General features: G+C 46.1%; 1 protein-coding gene across 1 annotated transcript in view; it reads left to right on the forward strand.

Annotated features, from left to right (window-relative positions):
- Positions 1-24,777, forward strand: part of STAP2 (signal transducing adaptor family member 2) — a 78,042-nt gene extending 53,265 nt beyond the window's left edge. Inside the window, exons 10-12 of the mRNA XM_033956529.1 lie at positions 13,283-13,402; positions 17,958-18,134; positions 20,155-24,777. Of these exons, the coding sequence (XP_033812420.1) occupies positions 13,283-13,402; positions 17,958-18,134; positions 20,155-20,216 (359 nt within the window). The 3' untranslated portion in view covers positions 20,217-24,777. The remainder of the gene's footprint in view (positions 1-13,282; positions 13,403-17,957; positions 18,135-20,154) is intronic.
- The last annotated feature ends 1,703 nt before the right edge of the window (positions 24,778-26,480 follow it).

Below are 26,480 nucleotides of genomic sequence, written 5' to 3' on the forward strand. Positions count from 1 at the left end.
ATGGAACGATGTTTCGCCCTTGCATCCAGGTCGAAGCGGATCATGTTGTGATCGCTGTTTCCCAGGGTCCCTTCTAATTCTACACCTTGTGCCGTTCCTCACAGTCCATTTAGAATTAAGTCCAGAATTGCATTTCCTCTTGTATTTTCCTTGACAAGTTGTTCCAGGAAGCATCACCTACAGCATCCAGGAACTTGGTCTCCCTAGCGCAGCCGGAGGTGTCTAGGTTCCAGTCTATCCCCAGATAGTTGAAGTCACCCATGATAACTGCGTTGCCTCCCTTGCAGTTGCGTTTAATCTAGCCCGTCATTTCTCCATCAATTTCTTCGGTAGTAGATGCTGATCTTCATTTCCAGTCCATTTGTTCCCGGAATTTTGACCCATATAGACTCTAACTTTTCCGTCTGTTGTGGTGTGTTCTCTCCAGTAGATTCAATTCCCTCTTTGACGTATATGGCAATGCCCCCACCTTTTTGAGCCACTCTGTCTCTGTGATATAGTTTGTATCCCGGTAGCATAGTGTCCCAGATGTTTTCCTCAATCCACCATGTTTCCGTGATGTCGATGATGTCTACATTATCTTTTTGTGCCATAGCTTCTAATTCACCCATCTTATTCCTTAGGCTCTTTGCATTCGTGTACATACACTTGAGTTTGTGGCCTGTTCCTTTCTTGCATTTCCTTCCCTCTTGTTTCCCTTTTGATCTGTTTTGCTTGTGATCTGGTGAATCTTCCCTTCTATCTTCCTGCACGGTATCCTCCAGGTATACCAGTTCCCGAACCATTGACTCTCTCTCTCGGTTAACTGTCGGCTTTCCCCTTCTTCCTAGTTTAAAAACTTCTCAACTTCTTTGTTGATGTTGCTTGCAAGTAGCCTCATTCCGTCTCTGCTGAGGTAGAGTCCATCCTTCCTGAATAGTTTGCTCTTCCCCCAGAACGTAATCCAGTTGCGCATGAAGTGGAATTCTTCTTCCTCACACCAGCGCTTCATCCATGTGTTGACTGCTTGCAGCTCCATCTGCCTCTTCTCGTCGGCCCTGGGTTCCGGCAGGATCTCTGAGAATGCTATCCTCTGCGTTCTGGTCTTCAACTTCCTTCCTAGCATCCGAAACTGGTCCTTCTGTACTTCCCTGTTGTAGTTCCTGTTGCTCATGTTTTTCGTCCCCACATGGATCACCACCGCCGTATCTTCTTCCACACTGTCGATGATCCTGTCGATGCGGTTCACTATGTCTTCTACCTTGGCTCCCGGTAGGCAGGTCACCAGTCGATCCAGTCTTCCTCCCGCTATGTGGCTGATGACTTGTCTGATGATGGAGTCCCCCATGACGATTTCTGTCCTCTCTATCTTCTCCAGCCACAGGTCCATGTCCCTGGTGTATGTCCATCTCTCCAGCCATAGGTCCGTGTCCTTTGTTCCAATCCATTTTCTCTCATTCTGGCGTTGGCTTGCACCGGACTTGTCTTCTTGTGGGTTCTCTCTGCTGTTTCCAGATCTCGCTGCTGTGTCACCCATTTCTTCCTGGTGGTTGTCCGTCGAGTGGTCCACACTCTCTGTAGGTGTATCTCGGCAGTTCCACTTTTGCTGGTGATTTTCCACGACTTTCCTGTATGCCTCCTCTATGAACTTCTCCAGCTCTCGGACTTCTTCCTCGATGGTGTCCTCTGTCTTGATGTTCTCTGTATCCTTTTCTTGATGTTCTCTGCATCTCTGTCTTCCTCCTCCACTGCTTGAAGTGCCTCCAGTTCCAGTATTCTGCCCTCCAGGAGTCTGACTTGTTTCTTCAGGCTCTCCAGTTCTCCGCATCGAGCGCATACGTAAGATCACCTCCCAGAGGGGAGGTAGTCATACATATGGCAGACGGTGCAGAAAACTGGGTAGCTCAACATCCTGCTTCTGTCTGCTGCTTCCATTGCTGCCCGCTTGCCGGTCTGCTGTGGATGTCCTCTGTGCCTGCTGTGTCTGCCTGGTTGTGTGTCCTCTGTGCCTGCTATGTCTGCCTGGTTGTGTGTCCTCTGCTGTGTCCTCTGTGTCTGCCTGGTTGTGTGTGCTCTGCACCTGCTGTGTCCTCTGTGTCTGTCTGGCTGCGCCTACTGTGTCCTCTGTGTCTGCCTGGTTGTGTGTCCTCTGTACCTGCTGTGTCTGCCTGGTTGTGTGTCCTCTGCGCCTGCTGTGTCCTCTGCGCCTACTGTATCCTCTGTGTCTGCCTGGTTGTGTGTCCTCTGTGCCTGCTGTGTCCTCTGCGCCTGATGTGACTGTCCTCTGTGTGTGCTGTGTCCTCTGTGTCTGCCTGGTTGTGTGTCCTCTGTACCTGCTGTGTCTGCCTGGTTGTGTGTCCTCTGCGCCTGCTGTGGTCTCCTTCTGCTCTCCTTTAGCTGTGGCTCATCCCTTCTCAAGGCCCTTTCGCAAAGACGCACACCGAATGGGGAGCTTCAGTGGTCGACGTTGGGGGATGGGTGGAGCTAACTCTCGCCGAATTTCCCTCGTAGTCTCCTGCCTCTTCTTCCCCTCTCCTGCTCTTTTCTCTCCTTTTGCTTCCCTCTCCCTCTACTTCACTCTCCAACTGCTTCTTCTCTCCTGCTTGCCTGCCCAAGCTCCGCTGAACTTGAAAAGCTTCTATCAAATCGCCATCAGGTAGGAGGGCATCCGCGGATGCCCTCCTGCCCAATGAGAGCGGGCAGTGGGTGGGACTGGGGTGGGGTAAGGGCGGGACTGGGGCGTGATGGGATGAGGATGGGTGGAATTGAGTGGGCCTGGGGGTGGGTCTAGGGGTCAATCTGGTAACCCTACCTTCTGAAAGCTTCAGCACCTACTGAAACAGAATGTTCAAAGAGGGCAGGAGGACTTGGCAAGCCTTGAGAATGCAGAGATACAGAAGGCCCCATGTCAGCTGAACGATTTTCCATAGGTACTCTCACTGCCATGTCAGTGCTGCCCCCCACATCATGCCACTTTATTATTATTACATATGGATTTACTATAACACCTGTACTAAATGCCAGGATCTAAGTGGTTAACGTTCTAAAAACAAACAGGTCAATGAACAGGAAAAGAACTCAAAGGGCTCCTTTTACTAAGCCGCGTTAGGGCATTAACATGCGGAATGGCACGCGCTAAATTGCCGCGTGAGCTAGACGCTAACGCCAGCATTGAGCTGCCATTAGTTCTAGCCGCGTAGCACGGGTTTAGCATGCGCTAAAATGCTGCGTGCGCTAAAAACGCTAACGCAGCTTAGTAAAAGGAGCCCCAAATTTTCAAAAGAAAAGATCAATACACATTCAGGCACATGCATACCACAATCACAGAGTTAAAAGCAACTAGACAACCAGACGCTAGTCAGCCATCCTGCCATCCCCAAGCAGATCCCCCCTCCTCCCCAGCCTGTGGTCCTCTGCTACCTAGGCTGAAAGGCTAGTGAAAAGAAATGTGTTGTCATTAGTGATTTAAAGCGGTGAAATTATTGTTCAGACCTTCTTCCCTAAATATTCTTATCCATTTACTTGTGATCTAATGCATTGACTATAGTAATGCCTTATATAAAGGAATAAACAAAAAAAGAAATTAGAAGATTACAAATTATGTAGAATACCTCAATAAGAATTATCACCCATACACGAAAATTCGACCATGTCCCTCCCCTTTTGATCAACACCCATTGGCTACCAGTAGAGTATCGAATAGTATATAAGATTATGTTATTAACTTTTAAAACTAGAACCAGCGGCCAACCAGATTTCATCAATAGGCTCTTAATTCCTTATTCTCCCCCAACAATCCCTCCAATCAGTCAATCAAAACTTGCTTTCAATCACTTCATTAAAACATATCAACACCATGCAAACTAATATTTTCTCTGTAACAGCCCCTGCGCTCTGGAATTCAGCTCCTAACCACCTAAGAGAGGATACATCACTACACATCTTCAGGTCCAACTTAAAAACATTCCTGTTTAAAGACATCTTTGGATCATGATCGTCCTTTTAAGGATGTTTTACATACATTTTAGACCTGCATTTCTACCGGTTGTTATGCTTTCCCTCCCTCTTGTTCCTCCCTACTTCCTCTTTTTTCTATAAATATTGTAGTTCTTCCCCTTTTCCTTATCATTTCTGTCCTGTCTGTGGATTACTGTGTTCCATTACTATTTGTGTCCTGTCCATTTGATTATGTATACTTTTATGTTTCCCCTTTTTTTAAATCTTTATATACTGCCTTGAAGCCTGATTAGACAGTATAACAAATTTCTAATAAACTTGAAACTAATATGACCTGGGAGAGTGTTCCAGAGTGAGGAAGCTAGATAATAGAAAGCTGACTTCCTCGTGGACTCTACTGTGCTTTCCCCAAAATAAGAGTTACCCCGAAAATAAGCCCTAGCATGATTTTCGGGGTAGGGCTTAATATAAGTCCTACTCCCGAAAATAAGCCCTAGTCGTAGGCAGCCGTGCTTCCCCCTGCCCCGCAGCAAAACCCCTGATGAACCTTCATCCTTCCCTCCCAATCGATCCCCGCCGACCGTGACCATAAATACCTTCCGTCAGAGGAGCGTCGGCCAGCAGCACTCATGGGCTGCTTTGCGGCCTTCTCACTGGGGCCTTCTGTATACTGATGACATCATCAGTAAACCGGCACACATAAGGCCCCAGCGAGAAGGCTGCAAAGCAGCCTGTGAGTGCTGCTGGCCTGACGCTCCTCTGCCGGAAGATATTTATGGTGGCGGTTGGTGGGAATTGGTTGGGAGGGAAGGATGGAGGGTCAGCAGGGATTTGGCTGCGCGGCGGTGGTTGCTCAAGGGTTCTGCTGCACGAGGGATGGAAGGGAGGGAGGGAAGGATGGAAGCTGGGCAAAGGGTTCTGCACGAGGGATGGGAGGGAGGGAAGGGTGGAAGCTTGGCAAAGGGTTCTGCTGCATGAGGGATGGGAGGGAGGGAAGGATGGAAGCTGGGCATAGGGTTCTGCTGTATGAGGGATGGGAGGGATGGAGGAATAGAAAGATTATGCAGAGGGAAGGCACAAGGGGATGGGTGAGAAGGGAGGAAAGATGTTACACATATGGGGAAAAGGAAAGAAGAAGAATTGGGGTGAAGGAGAGGAAGGGAGAGATGATAACGTACATGAAAAAAATGAGCCCTACCCGAAAATAAGACCTAGTGCCTTTTTTGGGCCACAAATGAATACAAGACACTGTCTTATTTTCCGGGAAACATGGTAGGTGAGCCTGTCTGGGGCCGGGAAGAAACATTCTATGTGAGTCAAGAGAATGTAGGAAACAGGATGGAATGAATATATAGGGGACGTCAAGGATTTGAGACATGAGGGGTTGCCAGAATGGAAGATTTTGTGGGTAAAGATTAAGATCTTAAATTTAGAAACATAGAAACATAATGGCAGATAAAGGCCAAATGGCCCATCCAGTCTGCCCATCCACAATAACCATTATCTCTTCCTCTCTCTAAGAAATCCCATGTGCCTATCCCACACTTTCATGAATTCTGACACAGTCTTTGTCTCCACCACCTCTTCTGGGAGACTGTTCCACGCATCTATCCAGTGGCGTACCTAGGGTATGTGGCACCCGGGGCCCATCATTTTTTGACACCCCCCCCCCCCCATGTAAAAATTTTTTTTTTTTTTTTTTTTTTGCAATAACCATGAAATGGAATAAATGGTCAGAATAGAAACAGGCAGTGAAAATTTTCTTTTATTGAACCTCATATATGTAACCATTATTCCAAACATAACATAACATAAATTATGTCTAAATTGTCATGACATTAGAAGTACATATGGAGTAGTTGCAGGTGATGCTTGGGACAGTTCTGATTGTGTTAGTTCGGTTTTATGTGTTTTTTGAATAGAAGGATTTTTATTTCTTTTTGAAGGTTTTGCAGTCTGTGGTTGATATCAATTGGTTGTAGAGTTGGGGGTCGAGTGTTGCAGCTCGAATGGCTAGGAGGTTGTCGAACAGTTTTTTTCTTTTGACGTTTTTGGTTGGAGGGTGTGTGAATGGTGCACAAGTTCTCCTATGTCTGTTTGAAGTGGATTGAATTATTTAGCTGAAGAAATTAGTTACCCCCCATTCCACACACATTAATTCTCTTCCATTTTTGTTCCCATTATAAAAAACACTGATAAGTTCCCAGAAAAAAAATACATTAAAATAAGAAGTGAAAACAAAGGCCCCTACAGATGAGAACATAACATAAGAATAGCCTAACTGGGTCAGACCAATGGTCCATCATGCCCAGTAGCCCATTCTCATGGTAGCCAATCCAGGACACTAATACCTGGTCAAAACCCAAAGAGTAGCAACATTCCATGCTACCGATCCAAGGCAAGCAGACACTTCCCCCATGTCTTAATAACAGATTATGGACTTTTCCTCCAGGAATTTGTCCAAATCTTTCTTAAAACCAGCTACACTATCTGCTTTTACCATAACTTCTGGCCACTTCATTTTTAAGTTTAGATCTTTCCTTTCAAACAGAGACCTTGCTAGATGTCAAATACAGCACAAGGTAACTTCACATGGACTTAGCTGTGCAGGAAATGTGAATCTCCTCATACACCCACCATATAGTGCAAAAATGTGCAAAGGTCTGTTTTATTCTTTCGATCACTACATAGCCTAATGCCACACAAGCAGCGCTGTTACAAACATATTCTGTAGGTCAATGCTAAGGATAACAAAGTTTCCTTCCTTGGACCAGAAGGAGATAAACCACTGGAAGAGATCCCAAAACAACACCCAAAGACCCACTCAGTGTGTGAATCAGTTGAGTGGAGTGGACTAACTGGGGGGTGGAAATGGGCCCGGAGTTTGCTCAGCAGAATTTCCCAGACCACCTCTTCCTCTCAACACATTGACACGCTGCCACCATCACCACTAGGAACACCTCACTGGGTAGGCCAGCTATGCCATAAACTTTATAAAACACATTATTATATTTTCTTATAAAGCACATATTTTAACTGACCTCTCTGACATCCTCAGCCTTTCCATTCACAAAAATAGAAGGAAGAAAAGTTCCCATTTCCTGCTGTCTCATGTCCCCGGCCTATACAATATTTTTTTTCTGCAGACCCTTCAAAAGTCTGACCAAATCCTCGTTTCACTTGCATTATAAAGTACTGAGGATGCCATCTCTCCCCAATCCCAGGTCCTAAAGTCTAAGACAGTAGCGCAAACTAATGCTGCCAGATACAGGAAAAAAAAATTTTGATTCGCTTCAGCCCTATTGAATTGGTTTTTCAATTCGATTTTCCTGCCCAGTTGGGTGATTTTTTTCAAAACTCCTGGTGGGTTTTATAGCTTTTTCACCCCCTTTGGCTTCTCCTAACCACACTGGCGCTGTGGTGTAAATAAAATAAAGAAACAAAAAGGACTTTTCCTCTTTCTGTTAAATCCTAGCTCACGTTTGCAGTCCAACACCAGCTCTGGCAGGATACACATTTCAAATCTGACATGTTATAATCACAAAACAGAAAATAAAATTAATTTTTCTACCTTTTGTTGTCTGGTTATATTTCAAATCTTGTTGGTCCAAGGCTCTGGTTTTCTTCTGATAACTTGCTTGCCAGGGTCTCCTTCTTTCTGCATGCTAACCATCCATCTGCCAACTCTGTCCTCCCTTTCCATTTCCCTTCCCTTCCCAGGAAGTCTGGTATCTTTCCTTTTTTTCATCTCCCTCCACAGATCCACCTTTTCTTAAATACCCTTTCATCCGGCATCTCTCCCTCCTTCCCCACCATCCCAGAGTCCACCATCTCTCCGTTTCTTTTCCTAATTACCCTCCTATCCAGTATCTCTATCCCTCCTCCACACCATCCCTTGTGTCCAATTTCTCTCCCTTTCTGTTCCTTCCCTCCCTAAATCCCATGGTCCATCATCTCTCTCCCTCTCCTCTATTTTCAGACCCATTATTTCTTCCCCCCCCAAAGTTTGGCATATGCATGTCTCTTTGAACACCCCCTTCCCTCCGTGTACTTCTAAATCATGGTCCCCCCCCCAAAGGCCTGTCCCCCCTTAAAGGTCTGCCTGTCCCACCTTGAAGGCCTGCACCCCCCTTGAAGGCCTGTCCCTTCCCCTTGTAGGCCTGTCCCCCCCTTGAAGGCCTGCCTGCCTGTCCCCCCCCTTGAAGGTCTGCACCCCCCGAAGGCCTGCACCCCCCCGAAGGCCTGTCCCCCACTTGAAGGCCTGTCCCACCCCCTTGTAGCTTCTCCCCCCCCTTGTAGGCCTGTCCCCCCTTGAAGGCCTGCCTGCCTGCCTTTCCCCCCTTGAAGGCCTGTCCCCCCTTGAAGGCCTGTCCCACCCCCTTGTAGCTTCTCCCCCCCCCCTTCTAGGCCTGTCCCCCCTTGAAGGCCTGCCTGCCTGCCTTTCCCCCCTTGAAGGCCTGTCCCCCCTTGAAGGCCTGCACCCCCTTGAAGGCCTGCACCACCCCCCTCGAAGGCCTGCACTCCCTTGAAGGTCTGCACCCCCCCCGAAGGCCTGTCCCCCACTTGAAGGCTTTTACCACCCCCTTGTAGCTTCTCCCCCCCTTGTAGGCCTGTCCCCCCCTTGAAGGCCTGCCTGCCTGCCTTTCCCCCCCTTGAAGGCCTGCACCCCCTTGAAGGACTGCACCCCCCCCCGAAGGCCTGCACTCCCTTGAAGGTCTGCACCCCCCCGAAGGCCTGTCCCCCCCTTGAAGGCCTGTCCCCCCCCTTGTAGGCCTGTCCCCCCCCTTGTAGGCCTGTCCCCCCCCCTTGTAGGCCTGTCCCCCCCTTGAAGGCCTGCCTGCCTTTCCCCCCTTGAAGGCCTGTTCCCCCCCTTGAAGGCCTGCACCCCCTTGAAGGTCTGCACCCCCCCAAAGGCCTACACCCCCCCCGAAGGCCTGCACCCCCCTGAAGGCCTGCCTGCCCCCCTTGAAGGCCTGCACCCCTTGAAGGTCTGCACCCCCCCGAAGGCCTGTCCCCCCTTGAAGGCCTGCCTGCCTGCCTGTCACCCCCCACCCCCTTGAAAGCCTGCTTGCCTGCCCGCCCGCCCCACCCTGAAGGCCTGATGCCCCGACCCACCCCGAAGGACCGCTCGCCCCCCTGGCCTCCCCGCACCACCTATGAAGCAGCCGCAGCAGGATCGCGAAGTCAGCGTCAGCGATCCCTGCGCTGCTTCCTGCGCCACGGTCCCGCCCCTCCTCTGACATCAGAGGAGGGGCGGGATCGCGGCGCAGGAAGCAGCGCAGGGATGCTGACGCTGACTTCGCGATCCTGCTGCGGGCTGCTTCACAGGTGGTGCAGGAAGGTCAGTGGGGCGAGCGGTCCTTCGGGGGTGGCGGGGGACTGAACGGCAAGGCCGGGAACACCCCCTTAGGGCTGGTACCCGGGGCGGCCCGCCCCCCCCGCCCCCCCTAGGTACGCCACTGCATCTATCACCCTTTCTGTGAAAAAGTATTTCCTTAGATTACTCCTGAGCCTATCACCTCTTAACTTCATCCTATTCCCTATCATTGCAGAGCTTCCTTTCAAATGAAAGATAATTGACTTATGCGCTTTTACGCCACATAGGTATTGAAATGTCTTTATCATATCTCCCCTCTCCCACCTTTCCTCCAAAGTATACATATTGAGATCTTTAAGTCTGTCCGACATACTTCTTATGACGAAAACCACGCATTATTTTAGTAGCCTTCCTTTGGACTGACTCCATCCTTTTTATATCTTTTTGAAGGTGCGGTCTCCAGAATTGCATACAATATTCTAAATGAGGTCTCACCAGAGTCTTATACAGGGGCATCAATAACTCCTTTTTCCTACTGGCCATAACTCTCCCTATGCATCCTAGCATCCTTCTAGCATTTGCCGTCACTTTTTCAACCCGTTTGGCCACCTTAAGATCATCACATACAATCACACCCATAAGTTCTCCACCCCCTAAACTGTACCATTCCCTTGGTTTTTTGCTGCCCAAATGCATGACCTTACATTTCATAGCATTACATTTTAGCTGCCAAATTTCAGACCATTTTAAGGCTTCACTAGGTCTTTCTTCATGTTATTCACACCATCCGGGGTATCTACTCTATTGCTAATTTTGGTATTATCCGCAAAGTGGCAAATCTTACCTGACAGCCCTTCAGCAATATCATTTATATAAATTTTAAAAAAGAATCAGGCCCAAGAACAGAACCTTGGGGAACATAACTGGTAACATCCCTTTCCTTAGAGCGATCTCCATTGACCACTACCCTTTGTCGCCTTTGACTCAACCAGTTCCTGACCCAGCCTATGATTTTGGGACTGATCCCAAGGGCACTCAGTTTATTTATTAGACTAGTGTTTAAGCCCGTTACATTTACGGATGCTAGTAAAGCCTCCTTCCCTCACATGTCCCCTATTTTCAGCCCCAGCTCCAGCTCCAAACCCATTTTTACCCCCCCAACCCTCTTCTCCCATCTTTTCCCTTTCAGCTCCAGCCCCCTTTTCTCACCAGCAGCATTTCCCTCCCCATTCCACTTCCCTGTGCAGTAGCAGCAGAAGCCTACCCTCCCCCTCCGTTTTCCTGTGCAGCACCAGTAGCATTTCCCTCCCCCAACCCACTTCCCTGTGGAGCAGCAGCACCTCTTCTGTGCTCCCCTTGTCAATCTTCCCTGCTCCCCAGGTCCAGCAGCACCTCTTCCCTGCTCCCCCGGTCCCTCTTTCCTGCTCCCCCTGTCCAGCAGTCAGTGGCGTACCAAGGGGGCGGAGGGGGGAGGCAGGGGGGGGCCATCTGCCCCAGATGCACGGCCCAAGGGGGTGCACAGCTGGCTACTCACCAGGGAATAGGCTGCCACCGGGGAAAGGCAGCCATTGCCGTCATCAGAAACAAGCCGGCGCCGAGTTCTCCCTCCCTGCTTCTGTTCCCTGCAAGCCGACCAACTCTAGCCATCTGACGTCAATTCTGACGTCGGAGAGGACGTTCTGGGCCAGCAAATCGCTGCCTGGCTGGCCCGGAACGTCCTTTCCGATGTTAGAATTGATGTCGGACAGTGAGAGTTGGTTGGCCCACGGGGAAGAGAAGCAGGGCGAACTCGGCGCCGGCCTGTTTCCAATGGCCAGTGGCAGCCTTTCCCCGGTGGCGGTGGCAGCAGCATGTTTCCCAATGGCGGTGGCATGGGGGAGGGCAGGGAGAAAGAAAGAAAGGGGGGGAGACAGGGATCCAGAAAGAAAGAAAGGGGGGGACAGGGATCCAGAAAGAAAGAAAGGGGGCAGGGTGAAAAAAAAAAAAATGGGGCATGGGGAGAGAGAGAAAGACAGACATAGAGATAGAACGGGGGCATGGAGAGGGGAAGAAAGAAGGGGGCAGGGTGAAAGAAAGAAAGAAATGGGGCACGGAGAGAGAGAGAAAGACAGACAGAGAAAGAAAGGGGGCATGGAGAGAGAAAGAAGGGGACAGGGTGAAAGAAAGAAATGGGGCACGGAGAGAGAGAAAGACAGACATACAGAAAGAAAGGAGGCATGGAGAGAAAAAGAAAGAAGGGGACAGGATGAAACAAAGAAAAAGTTGGGGGACGGAATGAGGTCTGGAGGAGAGGAAGCATACAGGAGGCTGAAAGAAGGGAAGAAATATTGGATGCACAGTCAGAAGAATAAAGTGCAACCAGAGACTGATGAAATTATCAAACAAAAGTAGGAAAAATTATTTTATTTTCAATTTAGTCATCAGAGACGTGGCAGAGGAAATTAGAGTATGGGAAGGCTGCGAAGCAACGTCTTTAGTGTGATGCGGCCGCTGCTAGAGCAGGGAGGTTTGTGCATCTCGCGGTGGGAGGGTCAATGGGGTTTCGTGTGCGCCGGGAAAGGGTACAGGGAAGGGGGGGGAGGGTGCGACAACAGTGGTGATCTTACAGTGAGGGAGGGAGGGAGTCGACGCGCACATGCGCACTCTTGCCTGCCGTGGACCTACAGATCATGGAAAATGGAAAACAGAAGCACGCAGGTAAGAGTGCGCATGCGCGCTTAGGGTTTTATTATATTAGATGTTTGTGTGGAACAAAGTCAAAGGCTTTGCTAAAATCTAAATATACCATATCTAGTGCACTCCCTCTATTCAATTCTCTGATCACCCAGTCAAAGAAAGTGATCAGATTTGTCTGACAAGACCTACCTCTAGTGAATCCATGTTGCTGCCTGTCCTGTAATCCACTGGATTCCAGAAACTTCACTATTCTCTGTTTTAAAAGCATTTCATTAATTTGCTTACCACAGAAGTCAGACTTTCCGGACTGTAATTCCCTACTTCCTCCTTACTTCCACTTATGTGGAGAGGGACCACATCCGCCCTTCTCCAGTACCACTTCCGACTCTAGAGAAGCATTGAAAAGGTCTGTCACCGGAGCTACCAGAACTTCCCTAAGTTTCTTCAGCACCCTCAGATGTACACCATCCATTCCCATCACTTTGTCTATCTTTAATTTTGCTAGCTCCTCACGAACACAACCCTCTGAAAATTGATCAGGGTCTACTACACCTCCATTCCTATTCGCGTTTGTCTTCCGTAGCCCTGCTCCCGGTGCTTCAGCTGTGAACACAGAGAAGAAATATTTGTTAAACAATTTGGCCTTTTCTTTATTAGCTTCTACATATTTCTCCCCTTCATATTTGAGTCTCACAATGCCACTTTTGCAGTTCTTCCTATCATTAATATATCTAAAAAATGTCTTGTCATTTTTACCATGTCAGCTATTTTTTCTTCTATTTATATCTTTGCTTTCCTGACTTCTTGACCAGCCTCTCTTAACTTTTCCAGATATTTTTGCCTGCCTTCCTCTTTCTGTGTAGTTTATGAAAGCTAACCTCTTATTCCTTACCTTCTCAGCTACTACTTTTGAGAACCCTAAAGTGGCTTTCTTTACCTCTTACTTTTACTTACTTGCCTTACAAAAAGTTTTGTTGATTTTACAATTACTCCTTTCAGTTTTGCCCACTGCATTTCCATTCCTTCCAGATGTTCCCATCCAGATGATTTCTTGACATAATCCCCCATCTGAACAAAGTTAGATTTGTAAAGTCTTGAACGTATGCTTTTGAATGAGCCCTCTCAATATCCATCTTAATATTAAACCATACCATGCAGTGATCGCTGAATGCCAGATGATCACCCACTATAACATCAGAAACACTTTCCCCATTTGTAAGCACTAAGTCCAGCTACTAGGTCTCGAAGATACATCTTTGTTAAAAACCTTCAATTGCTGACAATGAGCAACCTTGAGCTGAGGTTTTGTTATGCCTTCTACCTTGTGATCTTGTTTGTCTTTGCATATGAAAGTGTTACCCAGAAAGCCCAATGAGAGAGTACCTCCTGCCATCCCTACAGAACCCCTGCCATCAGATGAGGATGACACATATGAGCCAATAGATGAAGATGACAATGAGTACATGAATCCAGGTAAGTGGGAAACCCTCCAGCTGGTCTTTCCTCCAATATGGAATGTTTCCCAAAAAGGGAACCACTTTACCCTAGAAGAGTGAATTTCAACCCAGTCCTCAGGACTCCACCGGCCAGTTTGGTTTTTAGGAGTGGAGGAGTAGCCTGATTATTAGTGTAGTGGGTTAACAACCAAGGGAACTAGGCTTGATTCTCACTGCAGCTCCTTTTGATCCTGGACAAGTCACTTAACCCTCCATTGCCCCAGATACAAAAATATTAGACTGTGAGTCCATTAGGCACAGAGAAAGTACCTGCATATAATATGTAAACTGTTTTGATGTCCACAAATACTAGGACTAGGGGGCATGCGATAAAGCGACTAAGTAGTAGATATAAAACAAACCTGAGAAAATATTTCTTTACATAGCGTGTAGTTAAACTCTGGAATTTGTTGCTGGAGAATGTGGTGCAATCAGTTAGCTTAGCGGGGTTTAAAAAAAGGTTTGGATAATTTCCTAAAAGAGAAGTCCATAGGCCACTCTTGAGATGGCTTGGGGAAATCCACTGCTTTTTCATAGGAGAAGCAGCATAAAATCTATTTTACTACTTGGGATCTAGCTAGGTACTTGGGACCTGGGTTGGCCACTGTTGGAAAAAGATACTGGGCTTGATGAGCCTTCGGTCTGTACCAATATGGCAATTCTTATGATTGTACCACAGAAAAGAGGTATATCAAAAGCATGACCCAGACCCAGGATTATGTGTCATTAATATGCATGAGACAGCTATGCAATCAATGGAGGAAGTGCATGCAAATCTATCTCATGCATATTCATTATGGATATCGTGAAAACTTGACTGGCTACAATGTCCCGCAGACTGCCTTACACTGAAGTCATATGTGACCATGATGTCATGAAACACACAAAGATACCATTGCTAACAGAGGCTTCTTGTGAACTTGGGCAAGTCACTTAACTCTCCGTTGTCTCAGATACAAACTTTAATTGTGAGCCCACTAGGGACAGAGAAATTGCCTTCTCTACCTGATACTAGCATAATCTACACCAGGGGTGCCCAACACGTCGATCGCGATCGACCAGTAGCTCAGGAAGGCAACGCGAGTCGATCGCGGAGCCCATCCCGGGCTCCGTGATAGACTTGTGTTGCCGTCCTGATCTACCGGGCCGATCAGCCTTCCTCTCCAGTGTTCTCTCTAGGGCCTTTTAGCTGGGCAGTCCGCCCAGGTATCATCTGCTGCTGCCGCCGCTGCTGAACATTAAAAAAAACAACAAAAAAAACCGGCTTGGAGATTTCAGCCCGTAGCGAACTTATGCTCCGTGGCTCTAACGTGTGCGTGCCGGCTTCCCTTCTCTTCCCTCAGAAACCGGAAGTTATGTCCGGAGGGGGGGGAGAAGGGAAGCTGGCATGCACATGTTGAGACCCCTGAAGCAAGCGTTCGCTATGGGCTAAGGCGGGAGGCAGGTTAGTGAAGCATTTGCTTTTCTTGCTGCCGGGTCCTGCCTACTTTCTGTTTCCGCGAAGGCAGGACCCGGCAGCATTTCCTCCAATAGATCGATCGCGATCTTGGGCCAATCAGCCTTCTTCTCCCCAACGGCAGAATTGACGTCGGGGAGAGGAATGCTGGTCGGCCGAAGCAGGGACAGCTTGGGGCGGCGTCGGCTTTCGGGCCTGTTATTGGTGGCGGTTTGGGTCCTGGTCCCCGATGGCAGTGGCTTGGGGGAGGGCAGGGAGAAAGAAAGAAAAAGGGCAGGCAGGGAGACAGAAGGAAAGAAGAGAAACAGAAAAAAAAGAAAGGGAGGCAGAGAGAAAGAAAGGGCAGGGAAGAGGAAGGAAAAGTTGGGGGAAGGAATGAGGTCTGGAGGAGAGGAAGCATACAGGCAGGCTAAAAGAAGGGAAGAAAGATTGGATGCACAGTCAGAAGAAGAAAGTGCAACCAGAGACTCATGAAATCACCAGACAAGGTAGGAAAAATTATTTTATTTTAAATTTAGTGATCAAAATGTGTCTGAATTTATATCTGCTGTCTATATTTTACACTAAAGTCCCCTTTTACTAAACCACAATAGTTTTTTAGCGCAGGGAGCCTATGAGCGTCGAGAGCAGCGCTGGGCATTCAGCGCAGCTCCCTGCGCTCTAAAAACTGCTATCATGGTTTAGTAAAAAGGGAGGGGGGTATATTTGTCTATTTTTGTATGGTTGTTACTGAGGTGATAGTGCATAGAGTCATCTGCTTTGACCTCTTTGAAAAACCCTGGAATAGGAATGATAATTAACATTTTCTATGCGTACAGTGTGCGTTGTGTTTTTTTTTTATTTTATTGTTGGTAGATCATTTTGACTTTGTCATTTTAAAAGTAGCTCGCAAGCCCAAAAAGTGTGGGCACCCCTGATCTACACTGTAACTTGCTGCAAGCTAATATGGCAGTGTTCTTCAATGCAAGACCCAGGAGCCAATGGCAGGCCCCATTGTCTTTCTGGGGGCGTTTTCCTCCTGTTCTGCCTCTCTACCCAGGCTCAGGACTGAAAGCGGAAAGTGGTTGGGGGGAAGTGCTGCATGCTCAAAGGAAGAAGGAATTTCTCAATAGACAAGAGAATGCATTTGGAAATGCTCACAACCCTGAGGATATCCTCAATGAAGTTTGAAGGTGGGCTGACACACACTGGTCAGCAGTGTTGTAGTTTCACATGGGAAGATATTTGGTGGCTCTCTTTAACCCATTAGAATCCAGAGGTCCCAGCTTAATAATTAATGAAGACCACTGTAATATGGTGAAGGGGGTTAGGTGCAGAGCCAGACCGCGACGTGCGAAAAACCACAAATAACTTTTTGGCTGGCTCTGACCCACCCCCGCCTCATTCTGGACCTTCCCACCTCCCTCCCGGCATCCCAGACCTTACCTGGTGGTCTAGCGGGCTTTCGGGCAGGAGTGATCTTCCTACGCTCCTGCCCTGGGCAGATCACTCATAGCAAATGGCTGCCGTGAGTTCCTGTAGTCTCTCGAGATTACGACGGGAACTCACGGCAGCCATTTTCTATGAGTGATCTGCACGGGACAGGAGCGTAGGAAGATCGCTCCTGCCCCGAAAGCCCGCTAGACCACCAGGTAAGGTCTGGGAGGCAGGGAAGGTCCAGAATTAGCATTTAAAAAAAAAAAAAATAAATCACGAATAACCGAATCCACGGATACTGAAACCGCGGATTCATAGGGAGAAGTGTAATCAAATCCATGGCAAACTTTCATTCTTGTTACAATGTTAAAATCATGTGGGGAGTAATTCTATCATAGTGCTCCTATATATACAGTAGATGTCTAGTCTATAAAGCAGAGTATCACAAACTATGTGCCGTGGTACACTAGTGTGCCTCAGTGAGATTTCAAGTGTGCCACGAGACGCCATCAAAGAGTAGAGGTGCCGGCACCCCCTAACAGCATAGCAATAGCAGGCTCTGTGCATGTGCGGACATCGATGTGATGATATCACACATGCGCGTGACATCATCACATTGACATTCATGCATTTCTAGATGCCCTCCAGCCACGGCACTGAGTTTAGTGTGCCAAGGCTTCAGACAGATTACGGGACTCTGCTATAAAGAAAAGCAAATGCTTACTTTCCTTTGCAGAATACTAGTAACAGATGAAATATGTACCACAGCCATAGAGCTGGGGTATGAACTTACGCCTAAAAGCCAGAGATATGCACATGACTTAAAATGCATGTGTGTGAGTCCCGCCCATGCTCCGCCCATGCGCAAGCCTACCTGTTAAATAAGCACTATGTGAAATGTATTTACAGAAGTGCTTCTCAACCCAGTCCTTGAGGTACACCTAGTCCCATCAGGTTTTCAGGATATCCACAATGAATATGCATGAGATGGTTTTGCACGCACTGCCTCCTTGATATGTAAATCTATCTCATGCATATTCATGGTGGATAGCTGAAAAGCTGATGGGATTAGGAGTACCTCAAGGACTGTGTTGAGAAGCACTGATTTCAGAATAGTGCTTAGGCAGAGTTTTGGCAATATCTTTGCACCTATTTGGTGTTTAAATGGTAGTGCCCACTTTACATAATTACGCTCTTAGTGATAGCAGCTCAAGAACGTGTAATCCCATGCACACTACCCTTTCCAGTCAGGTACCCTAATCGAAAAGCGTTCAGTCATCTCATGGGGCATGCAAATCTGCTATGAATATTCATTGTGGATATCCTAAAAAACTGACTGGCTGGGCCTCTAGGACCAGGTTTGGAAACCACTGTCATAGGGAAAAGATCAGTGCATGATATTTCCTACGGGAATAGCCTTTGGCTTTCCTTATGAAGTTATGATCTATGTTTTTCTCCTTCTATGTCCTTGTTTCTTTTCTACCTTGTTTTCTTAGTCTTCACTGCCTTCTTTGTCTATTTTTTTTATTAGCTATTTTGTGTAGCCATGCCAGGTTGGTTCTACCTCTGCTAATTTCTCACCACCTTTCTTTCTCTGCCTTTCTACTTTAGTAGTTTCAAGCTTTTCATAGGACCAAATGAATTTCTGTTTTTCATACAGAGCCAAGACGTGGCATAATGCTGCCCTCTCTGCCTCCCCAACATGTGATCTCGTCTCACATGCCCGTCAAACCCAAGATTCCAATGAATGCAAATGCCAAACCCAAGACTCCAACCAATGTGACTGTCAAACCCAAGACGCCAATCAACATGACTGTCAAACCTGTGATGATAGCAGGTAAATCCATGTCCCATCTCTAAATCTGCAACAAGCTGTAAAGCGGGACACTTCCCTGGGATGACCAGGTATCCAGTGGTCCAAAAATATGGAGGTGGTACCCGTCAAATGCGCACAGGACATTGTTGATGGTCGATATATTAAAATAATCAACTTGAAACTTGTGTGCTGACAATTCCGCCCTGACGTTTGCGCACCGGACAAATGTGCACTGCCCTAAAACCTTCACTTTCCGCTCTCATGGGGGTCGGGGGGGGGGGGGTTATTCATGCTTTGGTTGAGAGGGGGTGTGGCTCACTCTGTCACCTATTGCCTTCCCGTTTCAGGTCTGAGGGGGTGGGGGAAACCCCCCCCCCCACTACACTCACACATACTCACACTCTCGTCAGGGGGCTCAGAATTCAAACATTGCCGCAACCTCCCCCACTACACTTACAATTGCGCCCTGAAAACCCCGCTCCCTTCATGCAAGCACTAGTTGGAGCGGAATTGTTGGAGCGCAATTGTCCTGCACGCTACTGACGGTGTACCGGAGTCAGGGGATATCCTGTTTTTGGTTATGCCTAGGAATTGAAAGCAAAGTTCTACTTTTGGAGATAAAAAGCTCCCAAACTACAGAACTTGTATTATAGTGTTTTCTTGGCTCTCCCTGTCAAATTTTAAGGGTTGATATTTAGTCAACGGTTAATATTTCTTTTTAGCAGCAGATGGGGTTATTCCCATTCAATGCTAGGTCCTGACTGAGCACAGGCAATGCAGCCGCACAGATCTTAGGTGTCAGGGGTGATCCCTTTCTTCCCCAGAAGTTACCCAGAGCAGTTTGTGGCTTCCAGTAGCAGGAGGAAATCAGATGGTGGTGATCACCCTGGTTATGGTCCAAGCTAATAATTTTAGATCTCTTTAGCCCTCTTTTATTAAGCCAAGGTAGAGATTTCTACTAGACCATGACGCGGGGACAAATTTTTCCACATCCCCACAGGAACTCAAGTTCCCTGTCCCATTCCTGTAAGCTCTGCCTTAACCCTTTCAGGACCATAAGGATCGTAGGCCAATTTTTGTGGTTTTGACGACATTTTTATGGTAAAAAGGGCTTGCAGATGCCAAAAAATTGATTTTTTTTTTGTGAAATATCATTATTTTTATTTAAAAAAATCACACTTCTGGCTTATGGACAGTGTGGCAAGTGAATCTTCTCGTCAATCTAGCAACGACGCTAATGAATGAATGTCGGAACCAGTTTGTTTACATAAAGGCAGTATCACATGGAATCCGTACATATCAAATTTAGAACTGTAGATTATCCCAATCAAAATTTATAGGATTTTAAAGTTATGGGACAAATATGTCCCTTGGTCCTGAAAGGGTTAACCGCACAAGCCTCGATTTGAAAGTGTTTGAAGCTTGTGCAGATGAGGACAGAGCTTGCAGGAAAAGAACTCGCTAGGATAGGATGGGAAAATGAATTCTCACGGGGATGGGGAAAAATTTGTCCCCGTGTCATTCTCTAGTTTCTGCTGGAGCAGTATTGGAGCATTTAGCACTCTAGGCCACAGTAGAAACCTCTACCACAGCTTAATAAAAGTGTGTGTATGTGTGTGTGTGTGTGTGGGGGGGGGGGGGTGTAACAAATAACTATTGTATCATTATTTGTTGCTGTTTGGTGATGGCATTAAACACATCTTTTCTTGTAGGTTTTTGCAACTGTTTTTTAAAAAAATAGTTTTAAATGTACAGTTTGTTGTGATAATATAATGTGTTCAGTTAAATTTACTTTTCTATAAAGTATTATTTTAAATTTGTTTATAGGCTGTTGTGAGAATGTGATGCTGTGTTTAATCTATTTTGTGCAAATTGATTATGTGTATTTTCTTTTTGTAAGCTGCTTAGTTTAACATTTTTTAAAATAAATGTTGGGAAAAGGGGCCTCTAACCTGGGTATTTACTGAAGCCCAAGAAAAAGCTGTTGGGAGGAAGGATCCTGCTGTCTGAGAATATCTTTTTTTTTTTTTCTGCTTTGCAGACATCACCTCGGAACTCAGTGAGAAGCTGAGGAAACAGCGGATGAAATTGGAGGAACACTAGGGAGGGGGTGAAAACAGGATCCTGCAGAAGTAGGAGAAGAGCCAGTCTGGAATATGCAGCATCATTGGGTAGTCCCCCCCTTCTTGGCCATGCTAACAGGAAACCTCAGCTGCATGAGCCAATCAGGATGCTCCCGTTCCCTCTGCATCTGACATTTGCATATTGCTGAACTTTTGCATCTTAATTATCATATGCAAAGGTTACAGAGAGAAGATGAGTTGATTTCTGGACCTGTTGTTATGAAGCTCTCTGCAAAGATGAAAAGAATGCAGGAGAACTGCATAGAGAGAAATAGAGGCCACTGGCTGTAAATTATGGCACCTTCAACATTCGCAAAAATCCTGAGACTCCTTGTCATCTTAGGAAAGTCACTTTATCTCCTGTTGCTTATACTATAAGTTCTTTGGATCAGGGACTTGGATTCAAATAATGCTGGAAGCCAAGCCAACTTGAGCATTGTTGATAAAACGGACTAAAGCCTCCCATATTATCATTAAAACAGTCAGTGCTTCTCAGGGGCTTTCTTCTGAATATTGTAGTTCTTACCCTTCTTTCCTCCTGTTTCAAACTTTGTCCGTGATGTAAGTCTTGTTAGTACAAATTATCCCCCACTATTGATTTGTAATCTTATGTTTTAACTCTTGACCATAACTACAATTGTAAACCGCTTAGAGATGAGTAAGCAGCATAAAAATTTTTTAAATAAACTTGGTAAATTTAATTACGCTGTGAATTTGTATCCCTGCACATGTGATCTGGTTCAAAAAGATAACAGAACCCTGGAGATACAAATCTTCTGGTTTGGACGCCACTGTCAAAAATTCATGACAGCAGTGGTTTGATCTGGTTTCTGAACAGTAAAATTGTGCCCCAAATTCTGGATACATTTCAAGAGTTCAAAAAAAAAGTGCATCCCACACTTTAAAATAAGTAACACCAGGTCAAACCAGGATTACAGTTATGCAGTTTCAGCATACAGCATTGTGAGGAGCACAGATCTGATCCACAATTTCCAGGCACTTCAAGGTTTTGATATCCCTTAAAAGTGGGCCCCAAATGGAATCAATTCAGGAATCACTGTTCTGTTTCCTAAGAATCTGCAACCATGTTTAAGGTGGCCATGGAAATCCAGAGGACTGTGAATTAATAAATCATTGATCAAAGAATAAAATGTTTAAGGTCCTGTCGACCTCCAAGTCAGGTAACAGCATCATATCATAGCTTCTCACCGTTAATCTGTTACTGCATATCTTGTATTTAATTGCCCAGATTCTCAAGGACAAATAATCGGACACATGACCAACACTCAATTATCTGCCAAAAGACGGCCAAACGTGGCATGACTTCGCTTGTTTAATCATTACCTCACTGTTTACCTGTCTCCACAGCAAATGATTTTCTGACTCAGTACCTTCACTTTCTGTACTACCACTTATACGCTACTCTGTTAACCCAGTTACCACTTTCCTGATAGTCAGTTGATTCGGATTGCTCGTACGCAACTCCTAAACTAGTCTCTACATTACTTCAGTAGCCCTCCTACCTGCCTTCCCTCCCCCCCTCTCTCAATCAAGTCTCAAGTGGCTTCCTGCGTCGCATCTCTACTGCATCAACATGGCGTCCCTTCATTACAGCATGTGGTTACTTCTTATTATCTTATACTTACTTAGCTCAAGAAGCAAGGCAACCTCCCCCCTTCCTTCTCCCTCCCCCCATCCCCTACTCTATTCGTACCTTCAAGCCCAAACCCCCCCTACCCTTATCAAGGCTACCTTCGATACTCAAGACCCTCCACCTTCAGAGATCCCAATCCTAACTACATTCCACAGACCTTCCAGACCCTATACCAAAAAAACCAGAGTACTAAAAAACATAGCTCCCTCCCATCTCCCCCTCTAATCTATTCCAACCTCAGAGGTTCCTACCTAAACATAAGATCCATGAGGAACAAATCCCAATTAATCCACGACTGGCTCACCGACACCAACCCTGACTTCGTCTTACTAACAGAGACTTGGCTACTCTCAGATGAAGACATTACCATCCAAGAATGCCTCCCCCCCTAACTTCAAAATTCTTTCCTTAGCAATAGAAAGAGGCAGGGGTGGGGGTCTGGCCGTAATCCTCAAAGACAACTTAAACTGCTCCATGCTCAGCTCTAAATCCTCCCCCACCTTGGAAATCCTCTCTCTAAAGCTTCAATCAGAACTGCTAGTCGACTCCCTTACTATCACTCTGACATATATTCCACCCAGAAAATGGTCTGCAGCCAAAGAAGAATTTCAGGAATTCCTGTTAACCAATTCACTTTCGGGCCCTTACAACCTCTTATGCGGCGACCTTAACCTACATTTAGAGAATCCAGATCTACCTGAATCCATCGAATGCTGGTCCTTTCTATCCTCCCTAAGCTTCCCTCACTCCCCTCCAATATCAATCCACACAAAAGGCAACCAACTGGACATTGTATCACTGACCAAATCACATTCAACAAACCCTACGATCCGATGGATATCAGAAACCTGGTCAGACTCACTTTGGTCTGACCACAAAATATGCAACTTCGAGTTGGAATGGCAACAGACATCAACCACGAGGAAAGCTAAACACAAACCCACACTATTTAAAACAAGCAGAGGCAAACTCAACCCCGTAGAATTCTGGTCTCACTATGACATTACCCACATCCACGACGAGGATCCTAACCTCTTCATGAACTCCTGGATCTCCACCAGCACCAAATCCTAAAAGAAATGGCCCCATTGAAGAAAAGAAGGTTCAGACCTAGAAACCTATCGGGCTGGTTTGACCCAGAGCTCCTTGGGATAAAGAGAGAACTAAGAAGATTAGAAAGGAAATGGACAAAGTTAGGAACACCAGAATCCAGAGACGCCTGGAGCCAAATGCTAGCTAACTACAAAAACACCATCTCTAAAAAGAAAAAAACCTTCTACGCCAACATTATAGGCAACACCTCCTTAAACAGCAACAAACTATTCAAACTAGTCAACGACCTGTTCGACACCCACCCCTACACCAACCTAGTAGAAGATTCCACGATCACAGCAGACGACCTGGCCGATTTTTTCAACTCAAAAATATCTAAATCAAGACTTGCCCTTCCAAGCACACAAGACTCCCACTGGAACTACACCATCCTCCAGGACCCTGACCCCTCTTCTAAAGCCGACATGAGCTGGTCCAACTTCAAGGAAAATGACTGGCTAACGTTCATCAAGTACTACAATAAATATGCAAAATTTTACTGCAAATTAGACCCCTGCCCCCCAAACTTGATGAAATCTGCCCCCATTATCTTCAAAACCAAACTTCTAAACTGGATCAATCTACAATTATCCGTTGGGAAGTTCCCAGAAGACCTGGGCCAAATTATTATTACTCCTATATAAAAGAACAAAAAAGAAGCAGCCAACATCTCCAACTACAGACCCGTCGCAAACATCCCTCTGGCTGCCAAATTAATGGAAGGCCTGGTAAATGCTGACCTAAACAACTACCTAGACAAATTCACTTACTGCACACCAACCAATCTGGTTTCAGACCCGGCTTCAGCACAGAAACTATAATGGCCTCCCTTCTAAACTTTCTACACTCCCTTCTCAGTCAAGGCTCCAACGCTTTGATCCTCCAACTGGATCTAAGCAGCACCTTTGACCTAGTTGACCACTCCATCATGCTGAACTGCTTGGAATCAATAGGCATCTCAGGAAACACCCATACCTGGTTCTGGAGATTTCTCGAATTCAGATCCTATCAAGTACTCAAAGATGATAATCTCTCCTTCAGCTGGAACAACAACTGCGGACTTCCCAAGGCTCCCCGCTATCACCGACCCTCTTCAACATCTACCTCATCTCATTGGGACACCTACTACAGAGCTTAAATCTCACCTTCCACATTTACGCTGACGATATCACCGTCGTACTTCCACTATCCGATATTTCGCCGAATTTCATCATTCACCTATCTAATATCCTAAACCAAATAGAACTTTGGATGAAGGCCTTCAAACTCAAACTGAACACAGAAAAAACCAAATTTTTCCTAGCCTCTCCCAACGAGCAGATAAAAGACAACAAGATTCACGTGAATGGCAAAGATTATGAAATTGTTCAATCTATTAAAATACTAGGGGTTACCCTTGACAGACATCTAACACTAGAAAAACACACTGATCTAATGGTTCAAAAAATGTATCTCTACTCTTTGGAAACTTCGCAGCATCAAAAAATTCTTTGACGAATCATCCTTTCATCTACTAGTACAAGCCTCCATTTTGAGTACTCTGGACTACTGCAACATCATATTTTTGGGAGCATACAAAAAGTCCCTCCACAAGCTAAGATTAATCCAAAACACCGCAGTCCGTCTCATCTTCGGACTAAAGAAATGGGAACATATCTCCAAATACTTCACTGGTTGCCAGTAGAATCCAGAATACTTTTCAAGTTTGCCTGCATCAGCTTCAAAGCGATCTTCGGGATGCTACCAACTTACCTAGCTTCCCAATTCCTCACTTACTGCCCAAAAAAGACCTCCTGCAGAGCAAACCTCTTTACTTACCCATCCCTGAAATCATGTCACTACAAGAAATACCTAAACAGAATGCTTTCTTTCCAGGCAGCCAAACTGAACACATGGCTAGCAAAACCAATACTCGAAGCCACATCATACGCTGACTTCAGAAAATCTCTGAAGACCCGTCTCTTCAACACCACCTAAGCTTTGCCCCCTCTACCAGTTATAATCCCCCTCGAAAGTCCAATCCCTACCTTTCCCTTCCTCCAATTCTTAATGCTGTATTCCTCTCTTACGCACATGGTATATATCCTGCTGTAAACAGCATTGATCTCTTGTATCCTGTTCATATTGTAACATCCTGTATCTTATTGTAAACATCCTGTACCTGTTCACTTTGTAATACCCTGTATCTTATTGTAAACATCCCCTGTACCTGCTCACTTTGTATTATCCTGTATCCTATTGTAAACATCCCCTGTACCTGTTCACTTTGTAATATTCTCTATCTTACTGTAAACATCCCCCAATATCTCATGCACATTGTAATTTCCTGTATCCTATTCATTGTAATATCCTACTTCTTATTCACATTGTAATGATCTTCCTGTATTCAGCTTTGATCTCTTGTACCAGCTCCGAACCCTTCGCTCTGTAACTTGACTCAAATATCTCGTCTCCTATCGCTAACTCCATTACTCTCTTTCCCTGTACCTTCTTGCAAGTTCTCCCAACTAGTTCTTTTTCATTACCTTTTCTTCTGGCAAACTGCCCCTTCCAGAAGTACCAATGCATCTTAGATATCATGTTCCAAAGCTTATGTATCTCAAATTCCTGGTTCCAATACTTACGGTAGCTCATATCTTGTTCAAACATATGTATCTTGTTGTAAACATATGTCTCCTGCTGTTAACACTGTACTCTCTCTCGGCACGACCCTCATTGTAAACCGCTTCGAACTTAGGGTATAGCGGTATATAAGAAATAAAATTATTATTATTATTATAACGTAGCTGTTTTATGCCTCCTCTCTCTCTGACTTTTTTTTTTTTTTTTTAACAATGCAATCTTTATTTATATACTGCCAATACCATTACAACGGGGTACTGAAAAGTTCTCAGCCCAACTAGTGCAGTGAAGATGAGTGGCACCCCTCCCCCGTACCTCCATAGCATTCCTGGCACGGGCAGCAACCCCAACCTGCTGCTTGTACCAGTGTCAGCTCTTCCTCAGACATCATTTCCTAGGTGCGGGTCCAGGAAGTGATGTCAGAGGAAAGCTGATGCTGGCACAAGCAGGTTGGGGTTGCCATCCGTGTCAGGAATGTTAAGGAAGGATGGGGAGGCGAGGAAGGAGCGGAGGAAGCGGACAGGAGGACGGGTGCCAGCACCCCCACCGAGACAGCACCTGAGGCAGACCGCCCCCCTTCTATACCACTGAACCCAACCAACCAGGTTCCTAAATTCTGAGAGTTATTTTGCCACTGTCGCTAAAAAGAGTGTTACAAGTATGCAGAAATGAAAGTCTATGTTTTAACATTGTTTCACTGATTGAACCATATCTGGATCATTCTCATCGTGGTTGGGCTGAGAACTTTTCAGCACCCCCTCATACTTGGTTCACAGTGGTTTATAAACATGTTTATGTTTAATAAAATTTGATACATTCTACCGATTCTTACAACAGTTTGCAGCGGTTAACATTAAAAAAAAAAAAAAAAAAAAC

Source organism: Geotrypetes seraphini, chromosome 8 (genome assembly GCF_902459505.1).
Source record: "Geotrypetes seraphini chromosome 8, aGeoSer1.1, whole genome shotgun sequence".
NCBI lineage: Eukaryota > Metazoa > Chordata > Amphibia > Gymnophiona > Dermophiidae > Geotrypetes > Geotrypetes seraphini.